Genomic DNA, 18,140 nt, shown 5'->3' with positions numbered 1-18,140 from the left:
GGAATCTGCAATAAATAGATTATACTCATGTGAATGGATCACGTAGCAGAGTGATGCGTTTAGTATGAATGGGACTTGAGCATCCTTGGATTTTGGTATCCACGGTGGGTCCTGGAAGCAGATCCCAATGGATACTGAAGGCTCATTGTAGTAATAATAATAATAATAGTAATAATAGTAATAATAATAATAAATTTATTTATACCCTGCCTTTCCAATGAGATCGCGGCGGCTTACAATATTAACCTTAATCCTTATAAAGCAGTAAAGGTAGGCACCTACAATGAAACCTAAATCAGATTGCAAAAATCAAGGTTTGCGTTTTGGAATATATTGAATCCGTGAATAAGGAATCCATGGACACAGGGCCAACTGTACTCTTTTTTCCATCTGGATGAATGGAGATAAGATAATGTCTGCATCATTTAAAAAATCCACATTTAAAATGATATTTTAAAAACGAGATATTATCTCTTAATTGTCCCTCTATGAAATAGTTCAGAACAAACGGCAGGAAAATTTTTTAAAAATCCTCCCTGAGTTTTAAAAATGTTTTGTCTTCAAAGACCTAAAACTTTTTCAACTTATTGTTTTTTCTTGCAATTCTAAAATTCCACCCAGAAGGAGAATAAGGTTTGTTTTCAATCGGTTTTCCTTGTTAATTTTCAGTGCATGCCAGCCACTTTTCTCTTCTTGTGTGGTTTTTCGGATAAAGTGTCACGCGTCTTTGCAACCTCCTTTGGAAAGCTTAGCAGCCCATGAGTCTTTGTTTTGATTCAGGTTGGACAGATTTATGAAGGCACAGCAGGAGACCCAGGAGAAGACTCTTTCGAATGCAGTGATTTATGCCTTTTAAAGTTATCCTAGATAGACTTTAAATAGACATCTGAAGGATGTTTTGTAAAGCAATTAATCAAAGCAGTAGTTTTAATTGGAGTCTTGCATAGATGTTTGGGGAGTGTAACCAGGAAGAAATAGCTTTATATATCCTTGTATGAAACAGGATCAGGCTTGCTGAAAATGTTGTTTATCTCTCTTTGCACCATTTCAGTTTTTTAATTGTGTTCTTAGGGCCTTTTCCCAAGATGGAAAGACATGCAATTTCACTCTAGGCTGCATCCACACTGCAGAAATAACCCACTTTGACACCACTTTAACTGTCATGGCTCAGTGTTTTCGAATTCTGGGATTTGTAGTTTTGTGAGACACAACCCTTCTCTTGTCTCTTGTGTTACAGCAAAGTAGAGCTCCCAAAATTCCATAGCATGGAGCCATGACAGTTAAAGTGGTGTCAGACTGGATTATTTCTGCAATGCTGATGCAACCTTAGTTTGATCATTTCCCCCCCCCCCCCTACTACACTTTTCTCTCCTGGAGCCTAAAATATGCTTACGTCCTAAAGGAAAGGATAAAAAAGAGACCTCTTTTTAAATGTGCTCCTTTATTTTTGTTGGTTTTAGATTAAACCTTTGGGAGGTTTGCCTGGAGAATCCATTGAAAACTTTATTGATTTCTGGAATCTTTCTGCTACAACTGTCTAAAGAGCCTCAATGATCCATTGCCATGATAGATCTCCCATAGCTGAATATGTTGAAATGCTTATGTTTCTGAGACTGGAGTAGTTGCTAGACCTAGTTGGGGTTTCATACCAAATTTCCTTCCCCCCCCCTTATATACGATTAATAAGTTAATGCAATTAGCTTTATTGTTTCATTTGTTATTTCATCATTGCCTTTAATGTTAGCCACATTATAACTAAGACAAAGTTGTTGTTGTTGTTGTTGTGGGAGGAAGGAAACATCCTTGTATAATGTGCTTGGTTTTAAAATTTGTTTTCTTTTAATGGTTTATTTTCAAATTTTACCTTTATTTTTCCAGATGTAAGAGACATAGGCGGGATACAGACGGGCAAAAAGGGGTGTATTCATGGCGTCATGAAGGTAGAGCCTTCAGACGGCCCTTACCTGAATGCCGCCATGAACACGCCCCCCGCACGCCCCAAGCGGGAAGAAGCGGCATTAAAAAGGTGCTGCTTTTCTCCGCTTCTTTTCCTTTTGATGCGCAGCTGCGCAGCTCCGTCTGTAAGCTGCTGCACCGGTACGCCAGAATTGCTACGCCGCTAATTTAAGTTGCCCATTTAAAAGCTCCGTGTCTGCTGCGTCGCATAATGAGTCGGGGTCCTGGAACACGCGCAGTTTGCAGTCAGGCTTTAATTGCAGCGTCAGCTGCCATGCAGGTGTGGAAGCTGCAGCACAGCTGCAGCGCATTTTAAGACTCCTAACCCTAACCCTAACCCTAACCCTAACCCTAGAGCAACATGTACGCATGCGCTGCTAGAATTGGGGAAAGTTTGGACTTTAAAGTGAACCCCTACACACATTCCTGTGCCATTTTCACCTAACAATAAAAAACGCTAAAACTGTAAATATTTACATATATACAAGGGAGGTGATGGGGGATGGCAGGGGGACAGCGGTGGCAGCAGAGACAGCTGTAGCTGTGCATTGCAGATTCAGCAAGAGCGCGGGGACCAAAGGAGAGGAGGCATCTATGATGCTGGTGACACTGGCAAAGTGCAAGCGGACAAGGATGCCAACACCAGCTGATCACCAGCTGGCAGGAGACCACCATTGTTCTTGGGCAGAGCGGGGGGGAAAGTTTTAAAGGGGCCTGGGCACTTTAAATGTGCCCATAGGCTTTCTGCCGCCGCTGCTTAGCGCTGCAGCTGCGCACCCGCCAGCCGGCAAAAGAAAAAAAAAAGCCCCGTTTTTGGCCGCCCATGAGGAAGCTGCCTCTCTCTTTGCAGCGTCCTCCAAGGCGGCGGTTTGGAAACTCCGGGTCTGAAACGGCCCCAGGTGAGGCGTCTTCACTGCCCCCCATGTGGAAGCCCCATCTCCTGAGCCACGCCCCCGGGGCGGGCGGTCTGGACGCTCCGTATTCAGCAGAATACACCTCCAAGACATCTTCCCCTGCCCGTCTGTATCCCGCCATACTGTCGGTGGATGCGTTTTACTTGCGTTGTGCTGTGTGCTGCAAATGCTTTTTACAGTTTATACTGGTTTTAACTATGTGTTTTTAATTTAACCTTTTATTATTCATCATGATTACTTATTTTAAGCTTTAGTAATTAACCTTTTTACTTCTGTCTTTTTAAATTATTGTAACCCACCCTGAATCCCATTGTAGGAGAAAGGCAAGATATAAATCCTTGAAATGGATATATAAAATAAATACAGAGACATCTTGAGAAAGCCGGTGTTTTCTAACGTAGAAAGGGGCAGTTAGCCTTACACAGGACAGAGGAGTTTATCACACAAAGCAGATTGGGAGTTTATCCCATGAATATCCCAGAAAAATTGCACAATTACGCGTAACGATTTCACATGACGTCGCACAAAACCCTCCATTGAAGTGGTCACAAAGAAGCATTAAAGCACATCTTTTTACTTTCGAGATTTCAGCAACAATGCATTTCCAGTATCACTTTATTTGTGCAATTGTTTGTGATAATCATGTGCACGGTTACTCGCCCTTTCTGCTTCATTTGCAGGATGCTTTAAGTGCGCTTTAATGTCTCTTTAATGTCAAAATGAGCTTCAGTGTGATAAACTCCAGAGAGTGAATTCTAAAGACCTCACCAAAATACAAATCCTAGCATCCCCTAGGATGAAATGATGGCAGTTACAGTGGTACCAAAGTGTGATAATTCTGCAGTGCAGACACCCTCCTCTGATCTAGACCTAACAGCCTCTGATACAGTTTCATTCACAGATCAAAGTAATGGGAGTCGCAGGAGAGAAACAAACCCTTCCTTAGCAGCAAATGTCTCTTACAGCCACCTCTTCATCCTTTTCTTTCTTTCCTCTTAGATTACCGATCGGTGTATAAGGACCTGGTCTACATCCTGCAGACAAATGAGATGCTCAGCCTTCAACAGCTGCAGTCAAAGGTGTGCAAGATATTCCCCCCCCCCCTTTAATCTGGTGTAACCAGTCCCTTTGCATGAACTCCCTAAACACGGCCCCATTTTCAACCATTATTATTGTGTTGCTCACACTAATCTCCCAACAGGATCCCCGCCATGTATTTGCACCTTCTTGGATGCTGTGTAACTTCATTAGTCCCTCCAATGTGCCACTTTGATTCCCTGGGATTTCAGAAATAGCAACGGTGCATTTCCCATTGCACAGTGGGAAAATGAATCAGGCACATGGGCAACCATCAGTTACACAATGTTGGGTGGCGAAGCACAACCATCACCATGTAATGGCGTGATGCTGCGGCAAAGAAGGCAAATAATGTTTTAGTCAGTATGAATAGAACTGTAGTGCTCAAGACAAAGGACATAATAGACCTGGGAAGAGGGGGGGGGGGTCTCTAACACACTGGAAGTCAGAATAGGAACAGGATTCAAAAGGACCTTGAGAACTAGAAAACTGGGCTGAAATTAATACATTTAAATTAAACAGAGACTAGTGCATAATTCTACATTTAGGCCACAAAACTCAAACACACAGATATAGGATGGGGGATACATGGTTTGGCAGTACTACATGTGGAAAGGACCTTGGGGTTACAGTGGATCATGAGTCAGCAGTGTGGTGCTGCAACACAGGAGGTGAATGCTATCTTAGCCTACATTAGTAGAAGCATCATTTCCAAATTGAGGGAAGTAATAGCCCACCTAAATTCTGCATTGGTCAGGCTTCATTTGGTGTACTGTTTTCAGTTCTGGTCACCTCATTTTAGGAAGGCTATAGACACATAGGAGTGGGTTCAGAGAGGGGCAGTGAGGATGATAAGAGGTCTGGAACAAAATTTATGAAGTTGAAGGAGCTGGGCATATTTAGCTTGGTGAAGAGAAAACAAATGGGTGACATATTGCCTTGAGTCCTTATATTGAGAAAAGGCAGAATATAAAATGATGATGATGATGATGATTTATTGCAGTCTTTAAAGCCTTCCAGGGCTGCCACAGAACATTGGTTCTCTTATTGCCCTGGAGAGAAGGACCAGGTCTAATGGTTTGAAGTTACAGGGAAATAGTTTCTGATTGAACATCAGAAGGAACTTTTTAACAGTGGAAGTTAAATTGGTGATGTGACCAGTTACCTAGGGAGGTGGTGGGGTCTCCTCCTTTGGATGTCTCCAAAAAGAGGCTGAACATCTACCTGCTGGGAATGCTCTTCATTGGTTCCTAAACTGTTCCTCCAGGTGTTTTGGACTTCAACACCCAATAGCCCCAGCCAGCTGGGCAAACAGTCTTGAAATCTGGGAGATGAAGTTCAAAGTATCTTAAGGATCAAAGTTTGGGAACCTCTTCTCTGGCTGGATTTCCTGATGGGAGGATTTGAACTCAATGGAGTTTCTGCTCCATGGCTCATCCAACTCAATGATTCCATGTAAGCACATAAGTACTAATTTACGCTGCACAAGTATGACAATAGCAGCTTGCCCATGGTCACTGGGGAAGAGGCACAACTTGGTCAAATGGTTTCTCCTTGGGCTGTGTGGAGACAGTAGTTGAAGTGTCTCCTGGGCATGACCAGAATCCCAGCATAAGATTGGTATCATAGAGTTGGAAGAGACCCCAAGGGCCATCCAGTCCAATCCCATTCTGCCATGCAGGAACTCACAATTAAACCATCCCCAACAGATGGCCATCCAGCTTCTGTTTAAAGACCTCCAAGGAAGGAGACTCCACCACAATCTCTGAGGAAGCAGTATGTTCCACAGTCGAACAGCAGTTACTGTCAGGAGGTTCCTCCTAATATTGAGGTGGGATCTCTTTTCCTATAGCTTGCATTCATTGCTCTGGGTCCTGTTCTCTAGAACAGCAGAAAACTAGCTTGCTCCGTCTTCAATAGGACACCTCTTCAAACACATATACAGGGCTATCATATCAAGATAACAAGGTATCATCCAGGTACTGCATACGAAATCAAAGACTGACTTTGTGAATGACACAAGACTTTCCTTGCAGGGTGAGGAGACATTTGCAAATGATACGCGGATGGAATTTGAAGGGCTGCACAGTGGAAACAATTACCTTGAGGTTCGGCAGTACCAGACCAGCCACCATCTGGTGCGTTTCTACTTCATCACCCGGGTTTTTTCGGCTTATATGGAGACCATCTTGAATGACTTCAAAACGGGGCTGGAGAAGGGGCTGGTTCCAGATGTCCTCATCATGAATTCTTGCCTCTGGGACCTGAACAAGTAAGGATTCGGGATAATAATAATAGCTAACGCTCTCAAGAAGATTAAGAAAAGAGTGGAAGGGGGAGAAAAAGGGAAAAGTAGAATGAGAGTATAAGTGGCTTCTTTTGAGGAAGGACTAACAAAAATAGACTCTGTACATAGCTTTATACAGTCCGTTAATACAAGCATATGAATATGTTAGAAACAAAGAACTGAGAGTAAAATATTAATAGACTGTGGTTGCTTCTCCTTTCCCCCAGGTACCATGACAGCCATCCCACGGAGCCCCCTCTTCGGAAGGCCTTCCGGGAATACCGGCAGAACCTGGAGAAGTTTTTTGAGCGGCTGAACGCCATCCTGCCTCCCAGCTGCCTTATCATCTGGAACACAGCAATGCCTATCAAGAATCCCCGGGGGAGCTTCTTCGCGGTAAGCAAGGAGGGCCAGCACTTGGCCGATGCTCAGGAGGTCCCTCGGGGAGATCCTTTCCAGGGGAGGACTTTCTTACGCCCCATTCCCACTACCTTTTAAACTGGATCCCAATGGGTTTGAACCGGTTCAAATGACCCTGGTTCCCACTTAAATCAAATTGCTGAAGCGGTTCGGCAAGGGAGGGGGGCACACACTAGACCCATTTAACCCGCGTCTTTTTGACGCCGATGTTGTCCGCGTCTTTTTGGTTAAATCGATTCTGCACATGTGTGAACCAGATGCAGATCGGAATCGATTTAAATTTGCCCTTCGGCTGGCTACAGCAGGTCCATTTTGAATTGAGTCATTCATGAACGGGAACCACAAGTGGGTTATTTTACAGGGCAGAAAATGCGATCGGGGCAAATTGTTATTGCTATCATTATTCATAGAAAAGAGGGTGCTGCTAGGCAAGAGTTTTCCTGCAGAAATAATAACATTATTATTATTATTATTATTCCAAAAGCAAGTACATTTTCATGCCACTTATCCGTGACCTAAGCCACAGTGTAAGCTTACAATGTAAGCTCACATGTGTAAGCTTTCTGTTCTTGTTGTCGTTGTTTTTGTTGTTATTTCTTTCTAATATTATTAATAGGAAGGAAGGTGCTGCCAGGCAAGAGCTTTCCTACAATTACTATTATTACTATCAATAATAATCATCATCATACTAGAAAGGAGTGTGCTCCAGATAAGTGTTTTCCTGCATACATCATCACCATCATGGGCAGCATCTGCTAAGAGTTCCAGAGACCAGATTAGTCAACACCACCAGAAGGGCCTTTTCCACCTCGGCCCCTACTCTCTGGAACTCGCTGCCCATCGAGCTCCGCTCAGCAACCTCCCTGGCCCAATTTAAGAAGGGGCTGAAAACGTTCTTTTTTAAACAGGCTTACCCCTGATACTTCCCCTGAGAGCCCTCCCCCCTCTGTTAGCAACTTACAATTTGGCACAAGTTCTTTTATTGTTTTAATTGTATTGTTTTTAAATTGTAAATTGTATTGTATTGAATGTAGTTTTATTGCTGTAAACCGCCCTGATGTTTCGAAGGGCGGTATATAAATAAAGTTTTTATTTATTATTATTATCATCATGATCATTACTATTGTTGTTATGGTTGTTGTTATTTCTGAATGGAGCAGTGCCAGTGTGGAATTCTGGGAACAGTAAGTTCAGAAAGGGAGGAAGCTGCCAGGCAAGAATTTTCCTGCATAAATTATCATCACCTTCATCATTTCTATTGTTGTTAATAGAATGGAGGGTCTCCAGGTAAGAGTTTTCTTGCATAAATTATTATTATTATTATCATTACCCTTGTTATTTCTGTTATTTTTTATAGAAAGAGGCTCCCTGCAATTCCAAGCAAGAGTTTACAGGCAAGAATATACAGGCAAGAGTTTTCCTTCAATTATTATTATTGTTGTTACTGTTGTTGTTGTTTCTATTATTGTTGGGGAGTTAGGGGTACCAAATATAGCAATGCTGATGTGGGGTTCAGGGCAAAGAAAGTCCAGAACAGGAGGATGCTCCAGGTAAGGGTTTTCCTGCAATTATTATTATTATTATTATTAGAAAGGAGGGTGCTCCAGGTATTATTATTATAATTATTAATGAGTTATTATCATTATTAAAGAGTTACCATAATCATTATTATTTCTGTTATTATCAATAGAGAGGAGGGTGCAGCCAGACATGAGTTTTCCTGTTGTTGTTGATATTTCTATTATTGTTAATAGAAGGGAGGGCTTGAGGCAGGGTACAAAACAGATTTAATACAATACACTCAGCCCCTTGTATCCATGGATTTTTTTATCCATGGATTTATACATCTGTGGTTTGAAAATATTTTTGAAAATGCATGCATTCCAAAAGGCAAACCTTTATTTTGCTACTTTACCATTTTACTATGCCACTGTATTTAATGAGACTTGAGCATCTACAGATTTTGGTATCCATGGGGGTGTGGGAAGCACACCACTAAGTTTCATTGACGACAGAACCCTGGGCCTTTTTTATCCCACCGCTGCCACCAAAAATATGTGACGAACTCCACACCACAATCCACTTCTGTGATGACAGGCACCTGGGGGTTTTGATCCCACTGCTGCCACCAAATTATGTGACAGCCCACTCCAGACTCTTAGTGTTTAGTAGCGTGTTTAATATTCAGGTGTCAAAGAAGCCTCTATTTGAAATAGGGATAAAACTTTATTTATAAGAAGGTTTAAACAGTGTTTTGCTTATTGAGATGTGTGTGTGTGTGTGTGTATTTGTTACTTTCAGATATTGTTTTCTTAGTTTTATCCAGTTACAGATTTAGTTAACTTCTCCACACTCTCTGCTGTAATTAACAAACTTACATCCAGGACCCTCACACTGTCCTTATCTTTAGGTTCTTTTCCTAAACCTGTACAAGCCACCAAGGCTAAATGTCCCTCAGGATATGACCCCCACGGCAACTCCCTCTCTTGAAGTTCTGTGTGTATATGGAGTCCCTCAACACTGGACTCTACCTCTGTATGTCCCTCACTTCTGGGCTTTAAGTATAACGGTCCCTCTCTGGATATAGCCAGACCCTCTTGCTCTGAAAACCAAACCCTAACTAACAGTTCCCTCTGGAGCTCCCAGAACCCTGTCTACTCTTGGACCACACAGATCCCCAACTGTCCTCTCACAACTCCAACTCCCCAAACCGTGTGCCTCCTCATGGAGTGTTCAAATTCCCCAGTCAGCACCTGATTGGCTAATAATAATAATAATAATAATAATAATAATAATAATAATAATAATAATAATAATTAAAATAACATTTTTATTTCTATCCCGCTTTTTGCCAGGCAATCAAAGCGGCGAACAAAAAATACATCCATATATACATACTAACCCCCCCCCCCTTAAAAACAAGATTATACAGTATAAGATTAAAAACTACATACTAAAATCTGGCTGGTGATTGGCTGGTTTGTATGTCTGTTCATCATTGCGGGGGGGGGGGGGGGTCCTGGAACCAAACCACAGCAGATATCAAGAGCCCACTGTAGTAAAAGTAGTAGTAGTAATTACTCCATTGTATATAATGCGACTTGAGCATCCACAAATTTTGTTATCCACAGGCATCCCTGGAACCAAAACCCAGTGGATGGATACTAAGGTCCCACTATATAGAACTAACCACATGCAACCATTTAAACTAAAACACATAAACATAGGATTAAGGTGACGGTTACCTATTAAAATCATCCAGACGTAAAATTACACTGAGCCCTTGGTATCTGTTGGGGTTTGGTTCCCAGAACCTCTGGGGGTAGCAAAATCCGTGGATGCTCAAATCCCATTAAATAGAATGGCACCGTAAAATGGTGATGCTTTTTTAAAATGGCAAAATTAAGGTTTGCTTTTTAGAATTTATATTTTTAGAAAACATTTCCAATCCGTGGATGCTTGATAAAAAGTCAGTGGATAAGGAGGGCTGATTGTAAAATAAAATGTAAAAAATGCCCATTTAAAATCCATAGTTGGAAATCAGCTGGGTAGCCCTAGCAGAAGAGAAAGGCCTGTAATGCTGTGTTCAATTCAACAGCATGTTTAGCTTCGAATCTCTCCTGGCAGGTCATTCCACAATTCAGGGGCGGCCGCTGAAAATGTCCTTTGGGTGACAGTTGCCAGTATAATTCTAGCCAGTTGAAGTAAATGTTGCTTCTTCATTCATGAAATTTTCCAGCAGTGGGGCACAGTTTATTTTTAGACAACTCCTCCCATTGTGCCCAGTCACTTCTGCCCCTCTGGTTCAGGTTACGTGGTGGTGCCTCAGGGGTCATTCGGACGTCGTTGTTTTTTAGCAAGTAACCTCACTCGCGCATTCCAGGTTTGTCATTCACACAACAGAACCACATCTGTGCGCATCTCTGCAAGTTTGGTTGCTCACATGTTCCAGCACTCAAATATTTAAACATGGAATCGACAGTGTGAAATGTAGAATCACAGATTCATAGAGTTGGAAGAGACTCCAAGGGTCAGCCAGTCCAACCCCATTCTGCCATGCAGGAACTCTCAATCAAAGCAACCCCAACGGATGGCCATCCAGCCTCTGTTTAAACAGAGGCCTCTGTTTAAAAACCTCCAAAGAAGGAGACTCCACCAGGCTCTGAGGGCTTTGTGCAGGGGGTTGGACTGGATGGCCCCTGTGGTCTCTTCCACTCTATGATTCTATGAACACCCATTTCTGGACTTGATAAAACCCAAAGCTGTCTCAGCAACCTCTCATGTTTCTGTCTCCTCTCCTTGTCCGTAGCATTCAGACGTATCGACTCCCAGGGATCTGATCGAAGCCAACTTTTACAGCGCCAGCCTGGCCTGTTGCTACAGATTTGATGTCCTGGACCTGCACTACTCTGTCCGGTTCCTGGAGGACCACCATGCCAAAGATGGGATCCATTGGAGCAAGTATGTCCACCGCTGGGTCACCAAATTGCTCCTGACCCACATGGCTGATGCCTGGGGGGTGAAACTGAAGAAGAGGAGGCCTCAGTTAGGTGAGTTGGTGGGGATCCAGATGGAAAAACAACAGAGCTGGAGACGAAGGATGCTTCAAAGCTGGGATGGAGGCATGCTTCGCTCAGGATTAAATTTTCAAAACCGGGAGATTGTTCCAAATGATGTTAAACAATTACTTGTGCAATGTCTCCATGGGCAAATTGCATTCCTTTGGGACTCAGTTTTCCAGCCCTCACCCCCTCTGCCAAATTTTTCTTTTAATATTGGGTATTAATTTTTTGCCCCAAACTATGCAGAAGGCTCCCCCTAAATGTTTTGGGGGAAAGGCAAAAATAACCCCCAAGATTGTGCATGTGTATGTCACCTTATTGATTTCATAGGGCTTTTTAAGGCAAGGAATGCTCGAGTATGACCCCCCTTATACCTCCATTTTACTTGGCAGCCCCTCTCAAAATTGTGACTATGTTGGTCAACAAGATGATGGTATCTCATCATTTCCAGTCGCCAGTTTTTAGAGGGACTGCAGAGGAAAGTGAAGTATTTGGGCTTGTTGAGAAGAAACTGCTCCCAAACTCTATAATAATACCTTCTACACTTATTTTCCTCAAGTACCACGACCAGATCTATACACAGTATTTCACAGCTTTTTTTGCCTGAAACATCCACATTTTGAGTCTATCCTTCTGGGTGTTTGTTCTGTTAATTCAGAGGTATAATTCATGCTTTCCACCACTTACAAAAGACCTACTCCTAAAATCTTGACCTCCCATCTTCCAAGGGTCCAGACCTGACTGTGGGATATCTTTCTTTTTTCCCTAACTGCCACAATCCCCCAGCTACATCTAGTATGGTTGTAATTGTATATACAGGAGTAAAACCCATTTATCTATCTGGATTTGCTATTGAGAGAACAGACATATACCGTTGGATATTAGGACAATGGTACTATATCCCAATAACATACACTAGATCTGGGGTGGTCATCTGTGTGGGGCTAGCAATCAAAAGATAGAATCACATAAAGACAGTACATGTTAAAATAGCTAAAAATACAATAAAACTATAAAAGTAAAACTATATACGTACCCTTCATTTACCGTCCATAACCAGGATTTACCGTTCCTGGTTGACACACCAGCTGCTATGGTCTATAGGACTGGAGAACTACCCCAACTCTGAAATAATATCCTCTTCCTTTTCTCTCTTCCTCCTTTTCTTGTCCTTACAATGAACAGCGCAAAAGAGAATGGTGAAAGCTTACCCCCACCACCTTGTGACCCTCACACCATCCTTGCCGTACAACAATGGCTTCAGTCCCGACAACCATCTTTATTTCAACCAAGATGTTGTGATCTATGATAATGGTCCTATGGATGACTACGAACAGTGGGATCCTGGCCACGAAGACAACTACTCCAATGGCAGCGGGGTTGGAGACTGGTCTGGATATGAGCCCCCTCATTACCATGGCACGCCCAATCCTGGCAATGATCCCCGTTTGCAACAGAATGGTGACTATGATTCTGGGTTCATGGAGGGGTACGCAAATGAGAATAGCCCCCTGTCTCATCCTCACTGGCCCAGTCCTGGCAGCGGTCCTGGTTTCCAGCCTAATGGCAGCTACAATCACAGGTTCATGAAAGGGCATGGCCCCCCACCTTATCCTAGGTGGTCCAGTCCAGCCAACATTTCCAGTTTTCAGTATGATACCAGCTACGATCACGAGGAGGGATATCCGTGTGAACCTGGAGCCCCTCTGCACCCAGGGCAATACGCCCCCAGCAATGATCCCAGCTTCCAAGACGATGTTAGCTTTCACCAAGGGGCTGAGGAACTGGAATACAACCATGGCCTCCAGCCCCATGCTGGCCCTTGGCCGTACCCAGAGAATTCCCCTTACGCTGGGCAAAATGGTTGGCAAGGCAGGAGGTCTGCGGAGGGTTACGGAGCCCAACAGAGCCCCTGCTGCCCTATGGAAGGTGAGTGCTTGCTCCCTCTCAAAGAAGGTGAGAGAGGAAGGAGGATGTTGGCGCTGAGGGTATGTGCATTTCTGGCTTTTGTGGAGGGTCTTCTCAGAAGGCTTAGCAGGAAACATGCCGGAAATGGGCATCATAATCCTCCAGAAAGCACGGAGCAGGAAAGGACAGAACAGGAGCTCCCTTTCACACTGTAGTCAGCCCTCTGCGTTTGTAGCTTTGACTTGAGGATTATTTGTGGGTTTGATCAATGTGTTCTCTCTAGGAATTTCTAGGTCCTCCAGGGCAGCTCTGGTCAGCTTCTAGTAGAAGTTGACTATAGGGTTGTGCTGGAGGATCTAAAGCTATTCCTAAAGGAGCTTTCCTTTGGTTCTAAAATAAAACAGTGTTGTGTTTTGTTTTGTTTTGTTTTTTGTTTTGCAGTTTTCTCACTTTCACAGGGGTCCTGCACCCCTAACCCTAGTGGAGGGATTATAATCCAATGATTCTACAGTCCTCCCTTTATATCTGTGGCGGGTTTTTCTGGACCCCCCTTGCAAATAAGGAAAAACATGGGACCTCAAGTCCTGTTGTCCCCAATGATGACGCGGCATGCATATGGCCCCGCATACATGTCCCAGTTGAGAGCAGCGGGGCTTGCTGTCTGCAGATACTTAAATTCGCAGAGGGCAAGCCCATGGATAGCGAGAGCCCACTTTACTTTTTTATTGTTGTATTTACATTCTGCCCTTTCCCAGTTTGGGAAAACATCTCCAGGAATGGGGGCAGTTTGTGCACAAGCCTTCTGCTGCACCTTCTCACTCATCTCTCTCTTGTTCTCCAACAGAAATTCATCAAAACGGCTTTCTCCCACCTTCTTCTGGACCCATCAACCATCAGATGGCCCAGGGCTCCCTTTATTCGCCATACAGCTCACCTCAAGAAGCCCGAGGTGGGCGCCAGGAAAGGTTTGTCACCTATCGCCAACGCAACAACCTTCCTTACAAGAGGTCTCAGAATGGCTCCAGAAATCCCCGACGGTCAGCGAAACCCCCTTGGAGACTTCCCTACCACTCATAGCTGTGACCCATTGGCCATGGACGTCTTATCATCTTGCGTGCCGGGAAGACCAGATGGGACCCAGTCTTGACTGTGGGCATAGAGGCCCTGCAGCTCACCAAGTGGACAAATTTGAAGCCTTGGCCTACAGCTGGGATTGAAGGATGTGCCTCTGGTGATGGGACTTGCAGTGTCTGCCACTTGCAGTATCTCTCATTTTAAGACTCTTTGGGCTCCTGTGCCATTGCAAAACTTGAATTTTTATCCTTGATTTTTCCCATCTGAAGAGGCAAGATCACTTTGCCATAATTCTTTGGGATGGAGGCTTGGTCCAGATATGCAGAGAAGGATTTTTATGCAAGTGGCATAAAATCCTTGTTGTTTGCTTTTCTTGGATGAAAACACCCCTTATCAAGGGTTAAATGTTTTGGAACAAAAAGGAGATAAGCCCTAAGAAATTAGACTCTCCCCCCAAAAAAATCTAATCCTGTTGTATTTGAGTTGTGCTTTCTTCTGACCTCTTCAGCTAAGTGCCAAAACAGACTGCAGAAATAATCCAGTTTTGTGAGATATTTAACCGTCTCTACAATTCCCAGGATTCCCTAGCACTGAGCCAGAGCCGTTAAAGCAGTGCCAAACTGGATTATTTCTGCAGTGTGGCTTGACACCCAAGTCCAGGCCTGTTTATGGGTTCAAAAGTTACGTGGAATAGGTTGACTGATGAGGAGTTTGTTTTAATATTATATTATTTGAGTATTTTTGAGCGTTTTATAGTGTTGTGTTTTATTGCCTGTTTTTGGTGATGCACGTTTGATGTTCTGCCCTTTGGCAGAAAGGACATTATAAATAAATACTATTATTATTAATAGTTGAGATGGGAAAAGAGTGAAGCAATCCTGGGGGTAAGACATGACACACGGTGCCTTTTGAATTGGTTTGCAAGCTGCAACCCACCTGCTAGCCCCTGGCCAGGTACAAACATTGCATAGACTATTGAGAAAGGAGTCCATTTTAAGTGCCTTAATCTTCTCTCTATTGTTACCTGTGGCTTTCAACCTGCAGAGAAACATGAGTGTACACACAAATGAACTTTTGCACTAGAGTCTCCAGATACGACACTTCAAGGGAAAGAGAGATATGAGTTGAGACGCCTTTATCTGAAACGCTTGGGTCCAGAAGTATTTCAGATTTTCGATATTTCTGGATTTTGGAATATATGCCCGCCGTCCCTGTCTTCCTGGTGAACAAATGATCAGGCAATGACCACCTTAAATGCCAAAATGGGTGGCTGGAGATTCACCATTTTATGTTGGATAAGGGAACTGACGAAAGTCAGCCCTCCACATTTGAGGCTTTGACTTTTGCGCCTTTGATTATTCATGGATTTGATCAAGATGTTCTTTCTAGGAATCTCCAGATCTTCCAGCCCAACTCTGCCAGACATTGACCATAGAGTCACACTGGAGGACATAGAGATTCCTAAAGAAAACACTTCTCTAGGCATTTGTCGGTCTTCCAGTGCAATTATACGGTCAACATCTGATGGATGTTTGCCACAAAGCTGTGATGGAGGATCCCTAGAGATGTGTTCTCCTAGGGGAAAAAAATACAGTTGGCCCTCCACATTTGCGGCTTTGACTAATTGTGGTTTTGATTAATATGTTCTCTCTAGGAATCTCGGTAAGTGCTCCAATGCAATTCTGTGGGAAGTTGACCATAGAGTTGTTCTGGAGAACTTGGACGCTCCTAGAGAAAACACTTCTCTAGGCATTTGTAGGTTCTCCAGCATGATTCTATGGTCAACTTCTGGCAGATGTTGACCATAGAGTTGCATTGGAATAGCAGTAGATTTCCAACCTCATGTGCCTCTCCAACCTTGCAAATGTAGACACTGCACGACTTATGTTGTTGCTCCCAAAGTTTTAGATTTTGGATAAAAGAGACTCACCACAATCCGGTGGGTCCCATGCCAGTGACCTTTTCCCGTGGCCACTGCCTGAAATAGATATTAGGCTTAGGTCTGAATGTATTTTAACACCCTCCAGGTGAAAAACCAGCCTTCTTTTATCAAACCACTAGGGTACAAGGGGAGGTCAAAAATGACAGTGTTAGCTCTCCAAATAAGATTTCTGCCTCCTCCGTGAAATATCCTTCATCCCGCAATTTCTAGCATTGCAGAGTGAGACGTTGGCAGCATCTGCACTGCAGAAATGATCCAGGTTCAGAAATGATCTCTTCTCAGAGAACTTTGGTGCCACAACCAACTACATATCCCAGTTTTCCACAGCATGGACACATGGCCGTTAAAGTGGTGCTCTTCTGGATTATTTCTGCATATTCGTCTCTAGAACAAACTCTTCTGTTTGCAGAGTTTTAATACCTTAGTATTAAATCCTACAAAGTGATGTGTTAAAATAGAAATAAATTACTAAGGGAGTTTTAATACCATAGTAATTTATTTCTATTTTAACATATCACTTTGTAGGATATTAATTGGATGGCTTTTTAATAGGTTAAGCTGTTCTGAGTTTTAGTTTTGGGAAAAGGGCGAGATATGAATAAATAGAAGAAGAAGAAGAGATTGTTCCTATTTAGAAACATTGACTGTCCTATTTCTTTGGATGCCTAAGCTATATTTTGGCTAAAGTTTCAAGTGAATGCAATGCTAGAAATTTGGGGACAAAGGCCATTTCCCTTGGGAGGGCAAACATCCTTATTTCCGTCCCATCCTCCTTTGGCTTCGCCCCAGTAAACCATCTTTTTTGCCTTTTTGGTCCATATGGAAGCAGTGAAGTTTATTTATATTCTTCTTCCTTTGTTGAAATAATTGACATTCTTCTGCTTTCGATGGTTGTGTTTCTTTTGCTGAATGTAAAGAATAAAAATGTGTTTGTAAAGAAAAGCCTCTTTGGAGGGTTGGGTCTTTTGATCAGCTTGTCCTTGCCACTCACTTGTGCCCATTTCACAGGTAGAGAACCGAGGCTGGGATCATGAGAACGGTTGTGCTTCACTCCCAATTATAAAATACATGTGAAATTGATTTAAAAGCAATGAACAATCAACTACTAGATATTGAATTAAATGAAGAAACCATCAAAGAAAATGTGCTAAAATGGATGCAAAATCTGGGGAAACAAATCCCTATCACTAGCTGGCAAAAAAATTGTGGAAACACAATTTAAAATGTACAAAATGGGTAACAATTGAAAGGAAAACTATTATAAGCTTTTCTTTAGATGGCATATCTAAGGAAGGACTCATTGGAAAAGACAATAATGCAGAGAAAGATGGAGGGGAGCAGAAAGAGAGGAAGACCACAGACCAGATGGATGGACTCTATTAAGGAGGCCACTATGGGTTTGATGGGGTTGCAGGGATTAAGCAGAGCAGGGGAGGACAGAGCGTCTTGGAGATGTCTCATCCAGAGGGTCGCCATGAGTCAAGATCAAGTTGAGGGCAGTTAACAACAAACAATAAGGGAATGCCCATGGCTAGAGATGCGAAAGGAAAAAGAGGCCCATTGTGAGCAACCATTCGGCTGCAGAGCCCAGTCCAGGTGCTGCAATTCATCTTCCAGGACTGGGCTCTACAGGCGAATGGTCATTCCAGCTCGGACATCAGAAGGGCTGCCAGGCCCAGGAAAACCCAGAAGACAAGCAACCAGCCAAAGGGAAGGTATTTTTACCATACATCAAAAGGAGTCTCAGAGAGAATAGGGAAACTGGTGAAACACAACCTCCAGATGGTCTACAAACTGACCAAGAAAATCCAGCAAATGCTTCGCTCAGCCAAGGACCAGGAAGACCCTCTCACAGCCGCAGGAGTTAAGCGCATGCCATGCAGCTGCGGACAAGTCTCCATAGGGACCACCAAATGCAGTGTGCAAACCAGAATCAAGGAACACGAGAGACACTGCAGACTGGGTCAGCCAGAAAAATCAGCCGTAGCAGAACACATTAT

General features: G+C 43.2%; 1 protein-coding gene across 4 annotated transcripts in view; it reads left to right on the top strand.

Annotated features, from left to right (window-relative positions):
- The window catches only part of LOC149313285 (uncharacterized), a 43,503-nt gene extending 26,452 nt beyond the window's left edge, over positions 1-17,051 (top strand). For all 4 annotated transcript variants that reach the window (XM_089526415.1, XM_089526417.1, XM_089526413.1 and 1 more), the window contains 7 exons: positions 3,870-3,949; positions 5,984-6,219; positions 6,462-6,630; positions 8,012-8,062; positions 10,964-11,204; positions 12,402-13,145; positions 13,969-17,051. In XM_089526415.1, coding sequence (XP_089382541.1) covers positions 3,870-3,949; positions 5,984-6,219; positions 6,462-6,630; positions 8,012-8,062; positions 10,964-11,204; positions 12,402-13,145; positions 13,969-14,201 — 1,754 coding nt within the window. In that variant the 3' untranslated portion in view covers positions 14,202-17,051. The remainder of the gene's footprint in view (positions 1-3,869; positions 3,950-5,983; positions 6,220-6,461; positions 6,631-8,011; positions 8,063-10,963; positions 11,205-12,401; positions 13,146-13,968) is intronic.
- Positions 17,052-18,140: the final 1,089 nt, after the last annotated feature.

The sequence above is a fragment of the Sceloporus occidentalis genome, unplaced genomic scaffold (genome assembly GCF_023333645.1).
Source record: "Sceloporus occidentalis isolate IW3139 unplaced genomic scaffold, rSceOcc1.0.p SCAF_5, whole genome shotgun sequence".
Taxonomy (NCBI): domain Eukaryota; kingdom Metazoa; phylum Chordata; class Lepidosauria; order Squamata; family Phrynosomatidae; genus Sceloporus; species Sceloporus occidentalis.
Note: the sequence above shows the minus strand (reverse complement) of the source record. Positions and strands in the feature narration are given on the sequence as shown.